Raw genomic sequence first — 22,299 nt, 5'->3', positions numbered from 1 at the left:
AAAAGTAATTGCAGTTTAAAAGGTTAAAAATAATTGCAAAAACCACAATTACTTTTGCAGCAACCTAATAGACTCTGTGGACAGGCTGTATGGGAAATGAGGGAAACGAAAGGCTCGAGGATGGTGGGGTTCATTTTTCAAGTTCCTGGAGTTTTGTCTTGAGAAAACAGGTTTTACTGAGATGGGAATCAGAGTGAGGGACAGAGTTTAGGATTGATGGGAGATTTCCATTTTGAACGTGTTGTGATCGAAATGCAACACAAATAGAGGGTGACCATATGTCCCAGTCTGCCTGGGACAGTTAGAGTTATGTCTGTGGTTCCAGCTTAATTAATAGCACCTGCTTTTGCTCTTAGCTGTGTTTGGATGATGAGTTATATGTTCTTGCTGCCCGCTAGGCATCCATGTGCATATGTCAAATGGGCAATTGGATATCTCGATCGGGGCTGGCAGTGTATATTTGGGAGCATACAGATGCTTTTAAAGTCATGGAACTGGCAGAAACCACCTAAGAAGAGATGTAGATGGAGAAGGAAAAGGGTCCCAGGATCAAGCCAGCAAAGGGGGAGGGAAAGATGTGGCGGAGGTGGGAGAAAAACAGGAGGGTGTGGAGAGTCAAGGTTTCAAGAAAGAGGAATAGTCTGCTCTACTGCTGGCTGCCAAGGACAGGGATGGCCATTTGGTGGTCAACACAGAGGTCACCGTGAACTTGGGGACAGTAGTTTCAAAGTGGGCACCGAAGCAAGTCTGAGGTTGGGGAGGGAATGAAGCTAAGACAGTGCAGACAGAAGACTAAAGCGCTCCTTCCTGCGTGGCTGTGAGGGAGAACAGAGGACTAGGCAGTAGCTTTCAGGGATGTGGGACAAAGCAAGTGTTTTTAAAGAAGAGACTGATAGAGGATGTTTGAAGTCTGGGGGATGGTTCTTCAGGAGAGGGGCTACCTGGACGAGCACAGTCCTTGAAGAGCCCAGTGGACGCCCTCTCCTTTGGCAGGAGCGGACACACTCCTTTCACGGTAATCAGAGGAAAGAGAAATCTTCTTCCTTTATAAGTGATTATAAAATAATTAGGACATGCAAAAAGGTATAATGAATTGCATAACGCCACTGTTCTGCTTAAAATATATTCTCAGGATAGTGACAGGCCTGCATTCCCTTCCCCAACCTTTCCCCTATAATCAGCATTCTGAATTTGGTTTTTTACTATTTTCATTCGTTTCTTTTACTTTCACCACATGAGTTTTTATCCGTAAGTGGGACATAGTATCATTTTGTTTTTCAGCCTTCCATAAATGTATCATTCTGTTTGTATTCTCCGGCAACTTGTATCACTCCCCATCTTGAAATAACTGTGTTGATCTAAGTGTTATCCCTTCATTGTTTCTCAGGGTTGTAGACATTTCTACCCTTTATCTAGTCTCCTGTTGATGGACATGCAGGGAGCTCCCATTTCCCCCCACCCTACACACAGTGCTTCTCGAATATTCTTGTACATAGTACTTTGTGCACATATGTGGAGTCTTTTCAGCTCACGTGCTTAGGAGAGAGATTGCTGAGTGGTGAGCTTGCATTTACTCACAGTAACTCTTGCCACGTACAGATAGATACAACTTTGCCATTTGTTGCCAGATTGTTCTTCAACATGGTTGTATCAATTTACACTCTCACCAGCTGTGCCTAAGAGATCCTGGTTGTCCACACTCTCTCCAACACTTGCTATTGTAAGATGTTGACATTTTGCCCACCTGATGAGTTGAAATACATTCATCAATTATGGTGTCAATTTGCATTCCCCTGCTTCCTGGTGAGGATAAAACATCTTTTCATTAAGTTTATTGGCCGTTTAGGATTCGTCTGCGAATTACCTGGGCCTGGTTTTCTGTTGAATTTTTTTTGGTTTTTCTTATTGATTTGTAGTTTCTTTTCTATATTACAGTTAGCAATCGTTTTTGTCAGTTATCTGTGTTACAGATATTTTCTCCCCGTGTGAGGCTTATCTTTTCGTTTTGTTTTATGGTGTCTTTTCATGAGAACATGTTTTTCATTGTAGTGCCAAGTTTATCAGTCTTTTATAAGTTGTGCTTTTTTTTGGTGTATTGTCTTTAAAAAAAATCTCTCCTACCAAGAGATCACAAAGGAATTCATCTAAACTTTTTCAAAAATACGTGTGTGTTTGTGTTTGTTTGTTTGTTTGTTTTTTTAATTGGGGAATATTGGGGAACAGGGTGTTTCTCCAGGGTCCATCAGCTCCAAGTTGTCCTTCAATCTAGTTGTGGAGGGTGCAGCTCAGCTCCAAGTCCAGTTGCCATTTTCAATTTTCAGTTGCAGGGGACGCAGCCCACCATCCCATGAGGGAATTGAACTGGCAACCTTGTTGTTGAGAGCTTGTGCTCTAACCAATTGAGTCATCCGGCCGCCTCCGAAATTAATTTTAATAATATATTTTATTTAACTCAATACATGTAATCAGTGTAAAATTACTGAGATAGTTTACATTACTTTTTCACACTAAGTATCAAAGCCTGGTATGTATTTTACCCTCAGAGCAGATCGCAGCTTAGACTAGCATGTTTTAAGTGCTCCGTGGTCACACTCGGCTGGTGGCTATTGTATTGGCCAGCCTGGCTCTAGAGACTGCTATCACAGAATGTGTTGCATTCTATTGAAACGATCTGTTCTCATGTCAGCCCGTGTTATTAGCCAGTAAGTTTCTGGAGGGTGGACACGAGTCTTATTCATCCTTCTCCGTATACCTAGCTAGTCTCTTGTGTTGAGGTGCTCAGCTTTTTGTTGAAAGGACTGAACTCTGACTTTTGACACACTTTTCCTTATATAAAGCTGAACTTTACCCACTGGAAAGTTCTACCCAGGGGCTCTTGCTCTGCTTCCCGGAGTCTCACAGGAGGTGAGGTTCCCCTAAATTTTCTCTTCCTCAGATTAAATACCCCAGAGTGCTTTCCTTTCCTCCTCTGGCCAGGATTCATACCTGCCTAGAAGACGTTTCATTACTTTCTCTAATTATCAATACTTCCCATGTCACTATTTCAGTTTCACAATTGTACCGCAAGCTCCTAAACATCCCAAGGTGCTCAGGGCGTAGGTGTTCTCCTCTCCAGGTGGCCTCGATCGTGCCTAGTAGGTGCCAGTGAGACACTGGGCTCCTCTCAGGACTAGTGGTTATAATACGTCTCAGGTCTTCCTCTGGCCAGATGATTTCCCCACTGCCCTTTCTGATCTTCAGAAATCACAGAATTTCGGGGCTAAAAAATCACCCAGCCATCCCAGTTTCACCCCTTTATTTTTCAGCTGAGAAAGGGAGGAGCCGTGACAGTTGTCTTATCCCAAACCCCAGTTAGTGCCAGAGCCAAGGACCCGGAAAAGCCCAGAATCCCAGTGTTTTTCCCACTCCACCCGCTTGCCTCCTGGGCCTCTTCCTGCAAGACTCTTCCTCTGTCCCATCTCCCACCCAGGCTGGCCAGGGTGCCCTCTGGGGGGTGGGACCACAGGCAGTGAGGAAGGCCAGGGCCTGAAGGACGCTCCGGTGGAGGAGTGGGGTGTGCGAATGTGTGTGTTTTGGGGGTGCATGGCGGAAGGGCAACAGTGGGTTAAAGTTAACACCAGACAATGATGCAATCACAGAATCTGAATTGAGTGCAGGTCGCTTTAAGAAAGGAGTAACTGTAATCTGAAGCCTACTGGACGCTGGATTGGGAGGCAGCAGAAAAAGCTCTTGTACTTGCAGGAGCCCCCTCAGTGTGCAGACCTAGGCTGGGCGCGGAGCTGCAGTGCACCCACAGGTAAAGCAGCTCCCTGTTTGGTCTGTGTGTCAGGGAAAGGCACACAGTCCTCTCTGTGTTGGGGGGACTGGGAGAGGCAGGGTACTCAAGGGAGTAGAAAAGAGGGGTGCAAGGCAGGAGGTGGGGAAACAGTAGCCCCTGCAGCTTGGGTACCAGGGTGAGTGGATGAGAGAGGGCACAGGGAGTTGGGGGTCAGAAGGTCAGGACCCAATTATCTCTATACCCCACTGTCCCACGAGGAGAGGTTGGAAAGACTTGAGTGAAGTGGGTGGGAAGCAATGGAGGGGGCAAAGGTGGGGAGGAAGCAGAGAGCTCGGCTGCTGGGTCAGTTCTGAGCAGTACCTCAAAGGAGCTCTGCAGCCCAAAGGGTAGGAGGCTGTCAGGGAGCTGAGCTTCCACTAGGGCAGCTGGGGAGGCAGCCCCTCCTGCAGCCCAGCCTTGGCTTGGGCTCAGCTCCTTGTTGCTTTTTCAAAGTCAACTGGTACTGATTTCAAAGGTAACTTCCCAGCACCACCAAGCAGCCGGTCTGTTGAGCCCTGCTCGAGGGATGGGGTGGATAGCTGGGTTCTTCTGTCTAGTGCCGACCTTTGTTCATTGGCCAAATTAGTGGCCAGTAAAAGCTGCGAAGTCCATGGGGTTTTGGTCTCTTGCAATAACCGCTATTTAGCCCAGTCGGGGTTTGGGGCTGGGGGGCTCAGCTGCCAGAACTGGAGAGAATGGCTGCCCACACCCTTTCTGCTCCCTGGGGCAAGTCACAGCAAGGACCAGGTCAGAGCCAAAGAAAAGCTGCAAGCTTCCCAGAAACTCCATCACTGTCTGGCCCATGCCCATCCACCAGGAGTTTAGCCCCCAGGCTGAGGGTTGGAGAGGAAGGGGCCAGGGAGTTCTGTTCCTGGGGTAGTCCTGTGGGGGTTTGGGGAGGTGACACTCATAGGCACCCTGGCCCAACTCAATCGGGTTCCAAGACTTCAGAAGGAACATTGCCTGGGAGCCTAGTGGGGTGACCATGGGTGGGGTAGGCCTGGAGAGGAACCCTTGGAGTCTCCCTCCCAGAGCCAGGAGAGAGGGCGGTGCCCTTCCTTGCAGTGCCCATCAGGTCCACTGCCATGTGGCTTGAAGGCTGTGTGGTTCTGGGAGGAGGAGGAGGGATGGTGTTTGTCTCACAACTGGGTTTAATCTGAAACACATGTATTGGCTCAAATTTATCCTCCCAGCTTGAAGGCAAGATCACAAAAATCACAGTTCCTGTGTCTCTTGATTTGGGCAGTGTGGCAGAAAGTAAGGCCTGACCTTGGCCCAACAGAGAGGATATCTACCTCCTCACCATGCCCTCCCCCACCTGACAGGACAGGAGTCTGGCTGGGATACTGCCCTTTGGACAGGATGGCATCGCTGTCCCTGTGCCCCTGGCCAGGCAATGGCTGCCTGCCCCAGCCCACGGAACAATCACCTTACACAGGGCATTGAGTTATGCTCAGTGAGGGCCTCCCATGCAGACCCTTACTATGTGCCCCTCACTACCCCTGGAGGGGGCTTTCAATAGTCTCTCCACTTCCCTTATTCCTAGGGCTTGAGGTGGAGGATTCAGAGGTGCCATTCATACTGTGACTGGCTCTGGGCCAGCTGTGGTGCTATGTGACTTTCCCCACTAGGGCCCCTCACCTCATCTTCAGTCTTCAGCTCACCCGTGTGGTGATGGTGACCACATGACCAGGGGCTTGGGCTCAGACTCTGTAGGGACTCCCAGAGAAGATCCCACCTTTGAGAGCATTAGAATTGGAAACTTAGTTTGCTTAAAGACTATGCCAGGATGACCCCCACCTCCTTGCTCCTACCTCAACTCTCAGCCCTGGCCAGAGAGACTTGAGCTAGCAACTTTTCCTCTAGCCTTGGACGCATCTCACTGAATGTTCAATCTCCAGTAAACCAGTCCCCTGAGGCTCAGGCAAAGAAGGCTCCTGCCAGCGCTGGGTGGGGCTGGCCGAGGGGAGAGAGCAGCTGTAAGCCTGGGTGGTGTTAAGGTCTTATTTTGCACTGGGGAAAGTTTTTTGTTGTTGTCTCAAAGGAAGATTTCTCCTTGAGAGGCCGGGGCAGCCATGTGGAAGAGCAGCTGGCTAAGAATACAGGGCCCCATGGAGCTCACTCTGAGACACGAGCTCAAGATGAGGGTTAAGGAGGAAACCGGGCAGGTTCCCACTGGCAGTCCAGCCATAAGCTGAGTAAGCTCGGGGGGCAGTCTTTTCTGTTGTTGCCTTTCACGCTCTACAATCTTGTCCAATGGATTATCAAGCTTCATTTTAAAAACAGGCCAAAAATCACACACTGCACCCACTTTCCTATTTGTTCTGAGAAGACAGAAAAGTGTGTGTGTTGAGCTGAGGGGTTGTTTATCGGTCTATAAAAGGAACTGAAAGAGCTTGAGACCCTTGGTGTGCACGCCCGCGTGTGCGCGCGTGTGTGTGTTCTAAATTCTTCACCTGGCGGTGTGAATGGAAGGAGAACATGGATCAGACAAAGGTCCTGGTTGCTGATGCTTTGTCCCCCTTTCTAACCAGAAGGACTCTTGGATGATATTATCTATGAATGCCCCCAGCTGCCTTATCCCCTTTTGCCCCCATATCCTGACTCCAGGGGTGAGCTCATAGATGCAGTGAAGGCAGGAGGGTAAGGGATGGCGGAGAACACAGAGCCCTGGACCCAGGTTTCCCTTTTCCCTTGTGGTCAAGGGGCCAGATGAGAGCTGGGTCAGAAGAGACTATGGCTGGGGTGGTGAAGGGGTTGGGATGGTCTTACTGAGAAGTGGGGTTGTTTCACCTGAAGAAGGCTCTGGGGGTATAAAAGCTATTTTCAAGCCGGCAGGGGGAAGAAGACCTGGCTCCCCAGGTGAGAAGGGGGCGCTGGGATTCCAGTTGGAGGGATACATTTTGGCTCAGGGACTACTGGAAAGCTCACCTGCCTCTGGCACTCGTGCGTGCTATCAAGGCATTATCTAATTTAATCCTCATCACAATGATTTCCATTGTCAAGAGAAGACATTATGATTTACAGAGCTATTAAGACACAGAAGTGAGACTTGAGCCCAGGCTGTCTAACCCTAGACCCAGCACCCCTAACCATGAGAGGAAGAGCTCTTGGCACAGAACCGTCTGAGAAGGGAATGAGTCCCTTATGAAGCCACAGCTTCCAGGTCAGAGGAATTTAAGGAGAGTTTGAGAACTTCTTGGGGATAGCTGAGGCTGGACTAGATGCCTCCATTCTCTGTGTTCTGTGATCCTACATACGGGACCAGGGTTCTGCCCCCATTCTGTTACTAGACATTGCCCCAAATCCTATGTAATGAGCTGGTCAGGTGCCACCAGCGAAAAGCCTTCATTGTGCATTTGTGCTAGACGATATCCACATAGAGGAGCCCACTGCCCCGGAGTTTTAGGTTTGAAGGTGGGTCTCCTGTCATAGACGATGGGGTGACAGCACAAGCTCACCATAGGACTGTGGGCCGTGAAGCAGGTGGAGGGGTGGGGAGTTGCTGAGAGAGAGGGATCATCAAACAGAGGGCCCACTTCCGGCCTGTGGAGGCTGGAGGGAAGGTGCCCAGTCCTGCCAAGGCCCTGCTCCCTGCCTAGGGTGGCCCAGGTGGCCCAGGTGGTGCAGGGTGGTGGGTGAGGGAAGCAGGCTGCCACCTCTCGCTTTCTTGCAGGCCCCGGGATGCAGGTCCTGATGCTGCTCCTTTGGACTGGAGCCCTCCTCGGGCACGGCAGCTGCCAGAACAATGCTGGCAGCCTGGAGGAGGTCAGTGGGGAGTGGGCTGAGGTGGGGGTGTGGGGACGTGAGCAAGTCCAGCTCCTCCCGTGCTTAGCGGGTACCCAGGTTCCAGGCCAGGCTCTGGTCTTTATGTCTAGACAGGATCTTGATTTCTCCATCAGCAAAATAGAGACAACGTCTTGCCCTTCCTTTCAGAGAACACAGTGGGGATGAAAATAAGATCCGGAAAAGCACTCTCACAAACCAGGGCTGTCCCTTCAGTGAAGACCTTTCCTCATTACCTTGCGTGACTGTGGGTCTCACTGAGTGGGTGGTGTTCTTAGACATTTGTTCTGATGTAAAAGCATGGAAGGTCTCTTTCCTGTGCAGACGAAGCATAGCCGGGTTGCAAAAGCAAATGATGAAAGCATAATCCATGTGACCATGGGGGTTGACTGTCACACGAGGGGCCAGAGCAGCCAGGGCTTATGGGCTGGAGCCGTGGACATGGTCGTCGAGTTCTGAGTTTGAATTCTGGCTCTACCCTTTAGCTAGCTTTGTGACCTTAGAAAAGTCATTTTTACCTTAGTCCTGTTTTCTTATTTATAAAATAGGATTAAAAATACCCATGTTTACAGGGCACTGTGGCCAGGCATTCATATTTCACCTACTGAAAATCTACTTTATAGGTGCTGGGGATGGGTGGAAATATAAAAGCCTCAGTTCTGCCTTCAAGGAACTCAGTTTTTAGAGACATTAGACTTTGGGGGTATCAAATATATCAACAAGTATAAAAGGAAGTCAGTCAGAAAGGTGAAGAGACTAGGAAGGACACATTGGTAGTTACAAAGCAGTCATGGGGGTGTGAAATACAGTGTGGGGAATATAGTCAATAATATGGTAAAAACTATGTATAGTGTCAGATGGGTATTAGACTTATCGGGGGAATCGCTTCCTAAATTATATAAATGTCTAACCACTACACTGTACACCTGAAACTAATATAAAATAATATTGGATGTCAACTGTAATAAAAAAATAATCATGGGGATATATAGTACAGCATAGGGAATACAGTCAATAATATTGTAATAACTATGTACAGTGTCAGATGGGTAATAGACTTATTGGGGTGATCACTTAGTGAGATATATAAATGTCTAATCACTTTGTTGCTTTGTACACCTGAAACTAATAAATAAAATAAAATGAAGTAACTCAAATGAAAGGAACAACACAGAGCCCAGCACATGGGAGGTGGTGAACACACAAGTGAAAAAAGCTGCCTTCAGATTGGAATCATCAGGGAAAGTCTGTGGTGGCAGAGGCGACAGCTGATCAGGACCACGAAATACGGGGACGTTCATAGGACGTTCCAGCTAGAGACCTGAGAGCAGTGAGCAGAGTGAGCAGATGGGGAGCCTGGTCTGGCCTGAGAACAGCATTTCTTGGGAGGGGAGGGGGCTCCTCTTTGTGTGTGTGTGTGTCACAGGCCTGAGGCTCACGGGTCACTAGTGTTTAAACCTGGTGAGCTAGGGGGTGGCCGGTTAGCTTAGCTGGTTAGAGCAAGGTGCTAATAACTGCCTCTCCCCAGCAGACAGCTCCTGCACGATCAGGGAGCACAAACTCATTCCCACATTAGGCTTCACATACCAGACTCAGGCAAAGGGCCAGAACAATCCCACTCAAAGCCCTGAGGAGACCAGTCGTCCATTACTCACCTCCGCTGGTCCTTGTACCCAATCCAGGGCTCCCCGGCCCCCACGGGAGTGTCAGTGGAAGAGGAGGATCCCTTCTTCAAGGTCCCTGTGAACAAGCTGGCAGCGGCCGTTTCCAACTTCGGCTATGACTTGTACCGCGTGAGATCCAGCAGGAGCCCCACGGCCAATGTGCTCCTCTCTCCACTCAGCGTGGCCACGGCCCTGTCTGCCCTCTCTCTGGGTGAGTTCTCTGATGCAGAAAGCCCCAGAATCCTAGAGCTGCCATCCGGCCTCTGCACATCTATGGCTGTCTAAGCCCTAGAGACACTTCACCTCAGGGAGGGGCGAAGAAACACTGAGATGGGTCCCAGCGGGATCCCCGTGTGCGAGTGGGAGCCCGAGGGCTGTGCACACACGATTCCCTTGCTCCCCAGGTGGGTGATGAGCACAGCTGACGCAAGTGTGTGGCCTTGGGGCCACTTATTGACAAGGTGACTTTGACACGCATTCATTCCTCAAACGAGCTTCTACTATGTGCCAGCCATTCGGCTAGTTTCCAGGGATATAACCGCACACAGGCAGGCATGGTTTCTGCCCTCACTCGGGTCCCAGTTGAGTTCCTGGGGTCAATTGATAAACAGGTAACGACAGGACAGTTTGGTAAGTGCTGTGACGGGAGAAGCACAGGGATGGGTAGCCCTCTCTCCCACCCTGTATCTCTCTAAGTCTGATGCCCTTAGCCTACCTTAGGAAAATCTCTGTTTCTTCTGTTGTCTTCCAATTCCTTGCCCACATACAACACCTTCAGTATCAGGAGACAAAAAGACTACCCGTAGTCTTTTAGAGTGTCCCTGTCCTGTCTTGGGAGCTGGCCTGATTCGGGCCCTGTTGGACAGTTATCGAGGCCCACATCTTTGCCTCTCTGGCAGGCGCTGAACAGCGGACAGAATCCAGCATTTACCGGGCCCTCTACTATGACCTGATCACCAATCCAGACATTCATAGCACCTACAAGGAACTCCTTGCCTCCGTCACTGCCCCCCAGAAGAACCTCAAGAGCGCTTCCCGGATCATCTTTGAAAGGAGTGAGTGTGCTCGCCCAGGCTGCCTGCTCCACGTGGGGGGCGCTCCTTTCTAAACAGTAAATCATATCTGTCTAGGCACTGCTGGGCAGGAAGGGGCCCTGTGAGCCCAAAGAGGATCAGAAAGAGGAAGTGGGCTGCGGGAGACAGTGGGAGGGTCGGGGGAGGGCAAGAACATGAAGAGAAACAGCGATGAGCAAAATCTGTAGTTCCCTGTCCAGTGTCCCAGGGGGAAGCTGGCACCAAGTCCCGGCGAGTCAATGGAAGACGCCAGGCAGGAAGTCAGGGCCTGCTGAGTGGTAAACCAAAACCTAGGTCTGGCACGCGCTCAAAGAGGGAGGGGATGCTGGTTCAGCTCGCAGAGTACAGTAACCCTGCTCTCTCTCTTCCCAGAGCTGCGGATCAAATCCAGCTTTGTCGCACCACTGGAAAAGTCATATGGGACCAGGCCCCGAGTCTTGACCGGCAACTCTCGCTTGGACCTTCAGGAGCTTAACAACTGGGTCCAGGCCCAGATGAAAGGAAAAATTGCTAGGTCCACAAGGGAAATGCCCAGTGAAATCAGCATTCTCCTTTTTGGGGTGGCTTACTTCAAGGGTGAGGGTTCCTTCACTTCTCTTTTGACCAAGGGTGGATGGTGGGTGTCAGGTGGAAAAGAGGGGATGTCAAAGACCTAATTCACCAAGAACCCAGAGCCAAAGCCAGAGGAGGACCTGAGAAATGCACTTGCCTGAGGGCTATCTACTTGTGTCAAACGTTTGATAAGAGGCTTGTGGAGAGACCAGCAGAGAGAAGAAAGCACTACCACTCTTGTGCCTGTTTGGGGTGGGCTGCAGTCAGACCCGGGTCAAAGGCCAGCTCTGCCTTTGCTGGCTGTAGCGCCCTGCACAGCTTCAGAGGCTTGCTGGGCCTATGTGCTCACCTATAATGAGGGGACGATACCCCGTACTTCAGAGGACTCTGTCTACGTTGTCTCCCACCTTCCCCTCAAGCCCAGCACGGTGCTCAGGACGTGGCAGGTACTCAACACACCACTGCTAGTCCTCTAACAACATTCTTCTAGGTTGTGGTGATGTGCCCAAGACTATTCCACGGGCCCAGTGGGAAGCCAGTCCCGTTCAGATAAGTCTTGGGTGGGATTTTGGGCAACCTCCCTTGAAAATGCTTTATAACCACCTATCAGGCAGTAGCGAGAATGGGCCCCTAAACCTCTAGAGAAGGCCCCACTGATCTCTAGGAAGTGAAAGCAGCAGTTACAGAGCAGCGTGCTAAAAGGCTCCGTTACAGTCAGTGAGCTGGGTCACCACCTTGCGGTGTGAGCATTGGCGAGTCACTTCACCTCTCTGGGCTTCAGTGCTTTTCCAGCGATGAGAGGGGTGATGAGATATGTCAGGTTCCCTTCCAGCTCTGACCTCCTCCGATTCTGTCTCCCAGACACACCACTATAGGAGTTTACTCTTTGTCCCAGCCATCACGGAATTTGTACAATCCAGACAGCCAAATCAGTAAAATCAACGTATTTCCTTCTGAGTTTACTTATTCCCTGATGTGTCAGGGCCTCTGACAAAAGATTCCTTTAGCCAGGCAGTTTTCAACACTATGCTTTGGCCTCAGCCTGGTCCCAATGCCTTTCCCGTCTCCTGGGGCTCAGGGCACTCATTTGTTTCATTTCAGGGCAGTGGGTAACAAAGTTTGACTCCAAAAAGACTTCCCTCCAGGATTTCCACTTGGATGAGGAGAGGACTGTGCGAGTCCCCATGATGTCAGACCCCAAGGCTGTTTTACGCTATGGCTTGGATTCTGATCTCAGCTGCAAGGTCTGTAGGAAAGGGGTGACTGGTGGGTGGGTGGGGGGAGAGATGAAAACAGACAGATGGTGTGTAAATAGAATGACCTTTGAGATCTGTCAGCTGTCTACATTTTACCTGCTGTGTGACTTTCAGCAAGTTAACACCTTCTCTGAGCCTTTTGTCTTAAAATAAAGGTGGGTTTGGTATCACAACTTATCCTCTCAGGGTTTGTTGTAAGAATTAATCAGGTAATGTGACATGGGCTCTCAAGATTGGGCACTCAAAATGTTGGGTTTTTTTTGTCTTTTCTTTCCTTCTTTCTTTCTCTCTTTTTGAAGGGTGAGGGTGGCGGTGGGGGAGAACTTTCATTTCTGGAATTCTAAGCCTTTCTCATATACCCGACTTCTTTTAATTCTAAGTCAGAGTTCTCAAACTTTTTCTTTGGGAATCTGACGGAGCACCTGAAACCCTTGAAAGAAATGCCATGTATGCACACGCACGCATTTCTGTATATAATTTCAGGAGCCACTGGGGCCCCTGACACCATTTGTCCCATGGACCTTGGGTAAAGAACCTCTGCTCAGAGGATCCATTTCCCTGCTATTTCTGTGTTGCTGTGCCCGACACCCCTATTTCTAGTCCAGGGCTCTGTACATAACTGCTGGCAGACAAACGTTGGGAGAAACCACAGACCTGGAATTCAATTCTAGCTCGTTAGAACCACAGGAGAAAATTCTTTTAGCAGATCACTTCAGTTGGTATTAGGCCACTGTAAGAAAAGACAACAGTCAAGTTTCTGAGGGAACCTCAGTAGAGGTCTTGCTGCCGGAAAGCAATAGCTTAGAGGGACAATTGTTACATAGATTAGGGGCTGGGGAAAGCAGGGCCAGGGCCCCACCATAGGCGAGGAGAAGGCGGCCGTGTGTGTGTGTGTGTGTGTGTGTGTGTGTGTGTGTGTGTGTCCGTCCCTAGACTCCTGGGCTCCAAAGGACTAACCCATGTGGTTTCCTCCTCGTTGTTTCAGATTGCCCAGCTGCCCTTGACCGGAAGCATGAGTATCATCTTCTTCCTGCCTCTGAAAGCAACCCAGAATTTGACTCTGATAGAAGAGAGCCTCACCTCTGAGTTCATTCATGACATTGACCGAGAACTGAAGACCGTCCAAGCAGTGCTGACCATCCCCAAGCTGAAGCTGAGTTATGAAGGAGAAGTCACTAAGTCCCTGCAGGAGATGAGTACGTCTGCAAGCCCCTTCCTCTTGGGGTGCTGGGGTTGGGTGTGTGAGCTTTCCACCTTGCTAAGCAGAACCCCAGGCCTCCATGACTTTGCAGGGAGACCATGGATGATTCTTTAATTCTAATACATAGTGCTGGCGGGGAAGGCTGAGTTTCCTCCTTATCAGACTCATTCCTTATCCCCATGAGCGAGCGAGCGTACATCCTATAGCAGGAACTCAGATCACTGCCTCTCAAGAACTGGTCTGTTGACCTCGTTTCTAATCTTAACCTCACTTGCTGTGTGCTTCTGGGAAAGTCGCTTAACCCTTAACCAGCCGGGAGCCCGATGTACCTCAAAACTTGCTTACCTCCTTGAATTAGGATTTAAGAATTAGGATTGTATTCTTCCTTGGGTGTTGGATAAGGCAGGGTTTTAACGGCAATCTCTCTCGATCTCTGCAGAGCTGCAATCCTTGTTTGATTCACCAGACTTTAGCAAGATCACAGGCAAACCCATCAAACTGACTCAAGTGGAACATAGAGCTGGCTTCGAGTGGAATGAGGATGGGGCAGCCACCACCCCCAGCCCAGCGCTCCAGCCTGCCCACCTCACCTTCCCCCTGGACTATCACCTTAACCAACCTTTCATCTTTGTACTGAGGGACACAGACACAGGGGCCCTTCTCTTCATAGGCAAAATCCTGGACCCCAGGGGCACTTAATGTTCCAGTTTAATGTTCAAATACCCTAGAAGAAAACCCTAGAAGGATAGTAGATTATACATTACATGAAGGCTGCCCCTATAATGTTTCAATGTATACTCAATGTTTCAATTGCAATAAAAGTGCTTTATCCTTAACTTTTTCACCCTGTTCCTCCTCCGATTTTGAGCTATACTAACATAAATAGCCCTTTAGGGATTTGCTGGTCCTGTGCTTACAGCCTGGGTCTATCAAAACGCTGCAGTAAGTCACCATTTATGAGGACTTTTAGTTATCTACACTGTATAAGGCAGGGACTGATTCTCTGCTCTGGGGTGTTTACATACTAGGACCACTAATCCCCCCAGGAGGGCATTTCCTGCGTCCACAATCTTAACAACACTAAACTTTAGGTTTTAATTTAAGCCCAGATATCCCCTAGTCCGCTAATGTCACCTGACAACACAGGACAACATATGGACAGATACGGGAGGTAATTTGTGCCTTCAGAAAAGAATTCTTTACTTTATAAAGCATTTAAAGAAAGCTCTCAAGTACACAGAAAATGGGACCTGACATGCAAGAACTTTAAACATAGTCTTTTAAGGAAGTATGCCTACTTTACACAGTAAAACAGGACCGTTGTCAGGGACATGAAACATGCCAAGTGTTTAGAAGAGAGTAACTACAGAATTGTCTACAGGACTAAATTTTTCTCCTTGAAAAAGTTATCGCTACCAAAAAAAAGTCTCACTGGCCACTGCCTTGCCCGAGTGAATTAGTAGAAAGGAAAATAAATGAGATTCTGCCTGCCCTTCATTGAAATGTTTAAGTATGAACTGTGTTCCAAATACTCAGCTTCCTAAAAGCTTCTGCCAGAAATCTTCAGAGCTATTCATTTCCTGATTATAATGCCGAGGCAACCAACGAGCGCTTTGCGGGCATGGTCAGGGTTGGCAAGCTCTCAAAGCAGTGTGGACCGGCCATGCTTTTCCTCTAACTCATCCGAACCACTTGGCCACCAGGGTTTAGACTCAGAGAGTCTCCCCATCTTCTGACCGGGATGGGGTCTAGACTGTTGCTACACATCCAAGTAGAAGAGTGTTATCACCCCTACCTCGGTCTCTGAAGTTTGAAACCACAAGCAATAATGCCCATCCTCTCAGTACCTTCTGAAATGTTTGTTCCCCTTCTCAGTACTTATGCTGGCTGTATTTCATTTGCCAGCTTGGCGAGGGCTGGTAGAAAAAAAGTCCTCTCTTTTCAGGCTTGCTAATAAACAGAACTCAGACAGCCCATGTGATATAAAGTCACCGCTACAAGCTTGATTTTATTATTTGGTCAGTCGAGTCTGCCAAGAGTATAGAATGAAAGCCAGATAATAAGGACTGGAAAACTGGTCGCAAACAAACGGAGCGTTGCCATCCTAGGAAGAAATTGCCTGACAATAAAATGGCCTCATATTTATTTCTCTATTCACAATTTGTACTCCACCAGTTATAACAAAGGATTTGAGGAAGCTAGATACCATAAATGAAACTGTGTCTCTGGAGGAATGGAGCCTTACTGATTTCTCGCTTTATAATTATTTTTCAATTACAATACAACCACGCAGAGTTTAGGTTCCCACTAGAGTGGTACACAACATTTCATTACTACTAGAAGCCATAGGACTGTTCCAGGGAAACAGACTACCATCACTCAGTGAGGTGGCATCTAGCCCACACCCCAGGCTAACCTCCAGATGCCTGCAGAGCAGCTAAGATCCTTTTAAAGGGCTTAGGCTCTCTAGATGCTCGTTTTAGGTCTTTTCTGGGAACTTGGACTTTTTACTGGAGGGCAGTTAACTATTTCAAGAAACAGTCATCAAAATAGGTGAGCGTCTCTCCAACCGCAATGCTATCCAAGTCCTTCCCACCCCTCAGACACTAAGCATGTGACTGTCAAGCAAGTCCTGTGTTTCCTGGTGACAGCTCAGTGGCAACAGAACCTCTTTAACTCATCTTCCACGGGCTCTTTTCCTGTGGGTCAAAGTCCCCTTAGGACCCTACACTGAAGGCCCCGCAGGGATGGGCGGCAAGTCCGATAAGTAGGATTTCATCTTTTGGAGCTCCTGGATTTCGTCGTTCCAAGGGCCATAGTGCACCAACAGAACCTTCTCTGCCTCTTGTATTGTGCTCAGAGCTTCGGGTATTGCAAACCTGAACCAAAGAAGGTAAGGGGAGTGAATCCACTCATTCAATCAGGCAAACGCTAACTGAGGGCCTACTCACACCCTGTGTGCATATAAGGTCGGTCATTTTGGCCCTCAAGGATCTTACCGTCTAGAAGGGCAGGGAAGAGAACTTCCACAAACACAGTGCAAGGCAGACTTTGAGAGTGAAGTTATGAAAAAGAAGTACAAAGATGCCAGGATCTTGAGAAACAGGCAAATCTCAAAGTATTAATGTGATATTTACCCCAAGGTTTACTCAGGAGTCTTCATCTTAACGGTAGCCCCGTCCACCATTGACTTATCTCGGCAGCCCTTTTGTGTGTCTCTCTCCGACCAAATGGACTGTCTCTACGTCTCAGGTGTCTGGTCCACCCATGATTCATAATCTTAGGATCAAGCGTCAAACACTTTCTCTCACCAATGTACTAATGGCAGTTTTATCAAGGCGGGAGGTATTCCATCCAGAACTTAGGGCCTCCAAATGAGCTCGGCTGCAAAAGTGGATGAGGCATCAACTCATCACTTTTCACCTTTCCTTTTCACCTTTAAAGCGCGGCTCTTCCCTTTTAACCTTTAAAGCAGGGTTTCTCAACCTTGACACTACCGACAGTTAAGGCTGGGTAATTTTTAGCTGTGAGGGCTGTCCTGTGCACTGTAGGATGTTTAGCAGCCCTTCTGGCCTCTACGCTGACTCATGACAATCAAAAATATCTCCAGATATTGCCAACAGCCCTGTGGGGTGGGGGCAAAATTACTCCTGGCTGAACACAACTGCTTTAAAAGGAATAGGATTAGGGAGAAGGAAGAGCCCCTGGAGTTAAGGGTGCTGAGAATGAGAGCCCGAGGGAGGTGTGAGTAAGCAGGGAGGACTGAGAAGAATTGCTATGACGTGGGTGGTGGGGCTGCCTGGCAGTTCTCCCTAGGAAACTCCCTTCAGAGCTAAGAGCTTTACCCGTATCTCTCAGGAGGAAACTCTAACGCTTCAAGTTTGTCAGCAAAACAGAAGGAAAGGATCTCTCCTAAAGGGGAAATAAAGAAGTTTCACCACGCTTAAAAGCTCCATAGAAAAAAAGGAGTACACAGAAGAGCCTAATAAAAAAGACGGCACAGCATGTGGCTTGGTGAAGTGCTAGGGAACAAGAGAAAGACTTACCCATTGAAAAAGATTTGGGCCAGTTTGAAGAGCTCATGGCCCATTTCAACACTGGATGGCCCGTGGCGAACCTCGACCACTTGGAGACTCTTCTGGAGATGGGTAGCTGATTTTTGCCAGTCCCCTGTAAAGAAAGAAAAATCTGGTTCCAGAAAACAACCACAATCAACTGTGGATGAACATTTTCAGGGTGAGGAAAAAGCTAACTGGAAGGGAGAGCAGCCTCAATTGAAAGACTAAGAGATAACCAACCGGATGAGGCCGGGGTCATGACCAAACCCACAAGGCAAACTTGTTCCCCACAGCAGAAAATGAAGACACATGCCATACCTAACGTGGCATAGGCCTGGGCCAGGTCATCTTCAATTTCTCCTACCACGCTGTGTTCCGCTGACAGGAAGCTCTCAGCATCACGCTGGCACCCCAACAATAGCTGAATGGCTCGCTCTATCAATTCAAAGAAAAGTGGCCTCATTATAGACACAGACACAGCTATAGAAATGAGAACCCAGCTCTTAACATCTATATTAGCTGGGCTAAATGTGGATGCCTCACTTTGTCTCCTTGAGTTGTGACCAACTCACAATGTTTGTTCTAATAAAGCTGCTGTGTTCTTATGTTTTCTCTTTCCAGAGAAAAAGGTGCTGGGTGAGGCCTCCCCACATTTACTCTGGGCCAGGTCATCTTTCCATTTCAGTTTGAAGTATTTCACTGTGGTCATTATTTTTCTTGACTCAGAAATCTAAGCTAAAGGTCAACTATCATAAAGTAGGGTAAATACATTCCCATGACCTCGAGCTCTAAGGCAGGCTTTTCAAGGGTAATGAGGAGTCCCACGACGCCCACTGTGGAAAAGGCAGGATACTTATATCCATTGGGCACAGGCCTCACTGCTCTCTAGAGGAGTTAGGAGGCTCTGCTGAGGGCAGCACACTCTCTCTAGGAAATTAGGTCATTTGGCCCTGGAATTGAAATAAATGACACTGAACTTCTGGATATCTACAAAACTCACGCATGTCAGGGATGACCTGTCAGTTGTCATGGGCTACTTTAACTTCGCCGTCTGAGGCATAAGAGAAGGACAGCTCAAATCACCTGGCCCTTTTCCAAGGACACCACACAAATTGAGCTGGTTAGGGTTTGGTCTCCTTGGCCTACACAGCCATCTTGTGGCTGGCATGGGGATAATTAAATTCAATTGTTCAATCATTACTGAGTATCCTTGAGTCCAAGGTGATCTCAGAATGAATAAAAAGGAAGGGGCGAGAGGATTAAAGCTGGGAGCCGGTCTCACCTAGTTTACCATTTCTTAGAAGCTTCCGGGCCTTCCCAACCTGCTGCTGAAGGTCCCGTAACCGAGAGACTAGGTGATCCCTGCTGACTGCTTCCGTACAAGATGTGTTGTCACAGCTCAGCACATCAGCTCCCTGTGGAAGTCAGTTATATCTTTATTCCTATACCAGAGTCAGTTAGCAGCACTGCATGTGATTACATTATAGAATGGCTCCACAGCTTCTGATCCGATGGTGGAAAGAGACTCCTGCAATAATGCACTATGACCAAAGCCTGACTGACTCTGGTTTGACAGCAGCAATTCTAAGGAAAGCAGTGGCCCTACCTGCCGAGATTTAATTTTTTACATCCAAAATTAAACTGGTACAGTCTACGGTTTCTTTCCCTCTCGAGAGCCCTTCTCTCATCTCTCTCTGGGGCCAGGATTTTGGATGACAGACATGTCTCTGGTGGTTATGAAAAAGCCATAAGAAAACCAATAGGTGAGGCCTTCCCACATTTGCCCTTGGGTTTGTAACTTCAGCTTTCCAACACAACCTAGCCTACATTCTACTTATGGTTCCCCTAAGAATAGTGTGTCCTCTGGCAGAGGAGAAAATCTCTGAGGTGGACATCTGCTGGGTTTTAGACACCAGTATCTATGCCCTCATTTGGCAACAGCAACCTGATTTCTCCTGAGGATGCGCTCCCACCCTCCCATACTCAGAGCCTGGTAGCTGAGGGGGTAGCTCATGTGGCTCAAATATGGCCCATTCCTCTGGCCCAAATGCCTGGAGGAAAACTATTTGACTCATTTTCTTCCAGCCATAGGTATCATCAGGTCAATGAAACAGTAAAATTTTTGCCCGGATTGCAGTTAGACCAGTGCATGTTTCCGGTCATCGTGCCACCACAAGAGGGAAGTCTGTCTGAGGATGGGGCTAACAGAAAATGGAGCTGAGGGAGGCACAGAGAAAAACTGGGTCTTGGTGATATCACAAGCCCCTGGATCAAGCTGTATCTGAAGTACTCCTGCCCTGGGACCTTTTAGTGATTTACTTGTGCAAACAAATTCCCAGTCCCCCCCCCCCCCCCCCCCCGCCAAGCCAGTTTAGGTAGGATTTTCTATTTGCTCTGGCAAATCTTTTTCTTGAAAGATTATTAAATCTGACTTTTCCTGCGGTTCCTGCAGAGGGGTAATCAATGTGTGGGGAAGATGGGGTGAAAGGGAAGAAAGAGCACTGCTCTCAGCCCAGATAAGCCCAGATGGCTTCCTCCTAAAGATTTATGGCCTTTGGGCTGGATAACTGACCTCCAGGAGAAGTCAAGAAGAGCAAGGAGAAGAGAGATTCACCTGCATGAGTGCTCTGCAACGGTTACAACAGAATGCTTCCCACCTGGGCCCTGCAGCGGGTCTGTGCTTCTCATTTTGACAGGCTGGGCAGTTGCAGTCAAAGAAATACTGAGACCTCAGCTTCTGTTGCCTTTCAGCAACACCCATCCTGCTTTCGTGAGGCCCTGCAGAGAGATCACACTTGGCCGGTATTTAAAGCAAGAAAGAGTCAAGCACTACTTAAAACAACTTCAGCTTAGCAGAGGGTCTGCTCAATTATTCATCCGGTGATAGGTTCCCTTTACTCAAATATTTGTGGAACCAGATGTAGAAATAAGCTTTCAAGTTGAGGAGACAGGAAGAAAAAGAATCCAAAAAGTTGTTCCCAGCTCATTTTCAGCATACGAGGCTTATGGGATTAAGCAGTGACATACATGATAATTTAGACACAACAGGGCCCAGTAAGAAGGCCTTTTTTTCTTTCTTTTTTTTTTTTTTTTTTGCTGAGGGATGCACTGCCTCTTGCAAGACACAAACACTGGACAGGTGACGGCACCTGCCCGGTGCTTTGCTCCTTCTGGTTCACCCTGTCCTTTTTCTGCGGGAGCAGGCAGACAGCAGTGAGAAGGGATGCCTCACCATAGCAGTGGAGAATCTCTTGCCCTTTTCCGATCTGCTCTGATGCCCGAATGCTGGCGACAGTGCTCCTGAAGGACACACTGGTGTTGGGGCTGCAGGAATGGTTCAGGAGGCTGACCACAGGGAAGATGCCTGTGGCGAGGCGGACCTGCCTGCTGTTGGTCACGACGTTGTCGTTAGATCCTGGAAGTGCACAAAGAAAAAGGGAAAATGGGCCAGGACATGAGTCCTGCCCTCACCAGCCATGCCTCAGAAGACGAGTGGGGCAGTTGGGCCTGAAGCCCGCTTGAGTCATAGCTCCACAGCCGGAGCCGATATGAATCAGATGGAACATGGCTTACAGCAAACTCTGGTCCCCAGGAAGCAAAGCAAGTGAACACATGAAAAGTCCACCTGAATCCTGGAACCTAACCACTGTGTCTCAATACCACAAACACCCAAAGATTAGAACTTAGAAAACATAATTAAAAAGGAATTACCAGTTGGGAGCTTTCTAGGTAGACATAGTGTTCATAAGGACACAGAAACCAGCTTATTTCCCAAAGACTTTTATAGTCTAAGTGCTCTTTGGTTGGTTAACAGAACAGTTAACCTAATTACTACCCCAAAGTAAACAGGCTCCTATTTTACAAAATCAGTGGTCCTTAGGCTTTCCTGCTCATTCTGCCCTTTGTCCCAATTTTATGGGAAGTCAGTCAGCAGTAGTTCTCTTTGAAAAAAACTCTGGACTAGCTCTATTCAAGACAGTCTCATGTCCCAAACAATCTCTTCTTTGAAACACAATTAACCAACAATTTAACTACATGATTGAAAATTAGGAAGGAAGAAAGGAAGGAATGAAGGGAGGGAGGGAGGGAGGAAGGAAGGAAGGAAGGAAGGAAAAATCCCTCTAAGTAGCCAGGCTATTTCTGCACCACTGCTCTTACCTTTATATGTGAGTTCTTTGTATACTTGGTGTAGGCCTACTTGCTCTTATTTTAGCCACAGTTCTAATGAGCTTGGCTATTCAGTTTCTCAGCCCACAACAGTCCAGAAACAGAACTAATAAGAGGCAGGTTTTCTGACAACGGCCAAAGAGATGGGTGAAAGACTGGAGAAGGAGGCAGAAAATGTATACAAGAATAACAGTTGCCTCAGGGCAAACACTGTACCACTCAAGTTTTACTACAACTGCAGCATTTCCTTTAACCAGAGGTTCCTAGACTGACAGCATACCTGCATGGGTTTTTGTAACAGCCACCCATATCTCAGCAGCACGCACAATATGGATAAGCTGGGGCATCCAGAAGGGCTTAAATTGTGTTCAGCGGCCTTGGTTTATAAGAGGAAATTGTATTTCCAACAAAACTGGTTTAATATGAAAGATACTGGTACTCAAAGGGAAACTTGCAGTTTTCTGGAAAACTAAAAAAACATCAGATAATTCTGGTATCACTGTATATGCCGGGAATCTTGATACACCAATCTCCAAAGAAATAAATTTGGAGTCTGGGTACAAACGTAATGAATAGAGAAAATATCATGAACCAGCAAGTGAAAATGTTCTAGAAGGGAAAACATGAAATATAGGAATAATGTGTCTCTGCAGACCATTCTATAATATTACCTGTTGCTTTGGAGGACAAATAAATAACACAGAGAATCCAAATGACTCCATTTT

General features: G+C 48.1%; 2 protein-coding genes across 3 annotated transcripts in view; one reads left to right on the top strand and one right to left on the bottom strand.

The window, feature by feature from the left end:
- Positions 1–3,656: 3,656 nt before the first annotated feature.
- Positions 3,657–14,185, top strand: SERPINF1 (serpin family F member 1). Its single transcript, XM_019755471.3, has 8 exons — positions 3,657–3,796; positions 7,494–7,585; positions 9,286–9,478; positions 10,167–10,322; positions 10,713–10,916; positions 11,994–12,136; positions 13,134–13,344; positions 13,789–14,185. Exons 2-8 carry the CDS (start codon positions 7,502–7,504, stop codon positions 14,046–14,048), a joined length of 1,251 nt encoding a protein of 416 aa, XP_019611030.1. The 5' UTR covers positions 3,657–3,796; positions 7,494–7,501; the 3' UTR covers positions 14,049–14,185.
- A 1,142-nt stretch (positions 14,186–15,327) lies between these two features.
- SMYD4 (SET and MYND domain containing 4) overlaps positions 15,328–22,299 on the bottom strand; it is a 37,978-nt gene continuing 31,006 nt past the window's right edge. The window contains exons 6-11 of one of the 2 annotated variants that reach the window (XM_019755522.3): positions 20,640–20,822; positions 20,022–20,185; positions 18,690–18,822; positions 17,726–17,842; positions 17,396–17,519; positions 15,328–16,228 (exon numbers count right to left, since the gene is read on the bottom strand). In XM_019755522.3, the coding sequence (XP_019611081.3) occupies positions 16,075–16,228; positions 17,396–17,519; positions 17,726–17,842; positions 18,690–18,822; positions 20,022–20,185; positions 20,640–20,822 (875 nt within the window). In that variant the 3' untranslated portion in view covers positions 15,328–16,074. The remainder of the gene's footprint in view (positions 16,229–17,395; positions 17,520–17,725; positions 17,843–18,689; positions 18,823–20,021; positions 20,186–20,639; positions 20,823–22,299) is intronic. The other variant, XM_019755524.3, reaches the window with a different exon arrangement.

This window comes from Rhinolophus sinicus, chromosome 12, assembly GCF_057876585.1.
Source record: "Rhinolophus sinicus isolate RSI-liver-muscle chromosome 12, RSI-T2T, whole genome shotgun sequence".
In the NCBI taxonomy this organism is placed as follows: Eukaryota; Metazoa; Chordata; class Mammalia; order Chiroptera; family Rhinolophidae; genus Rhinolophus; species Rhinolophus sinicus.
Note: the sequence above shows the minus strand (reverse complement) of the source record. Positions and strands in the feature narration are given on the sequence as shown.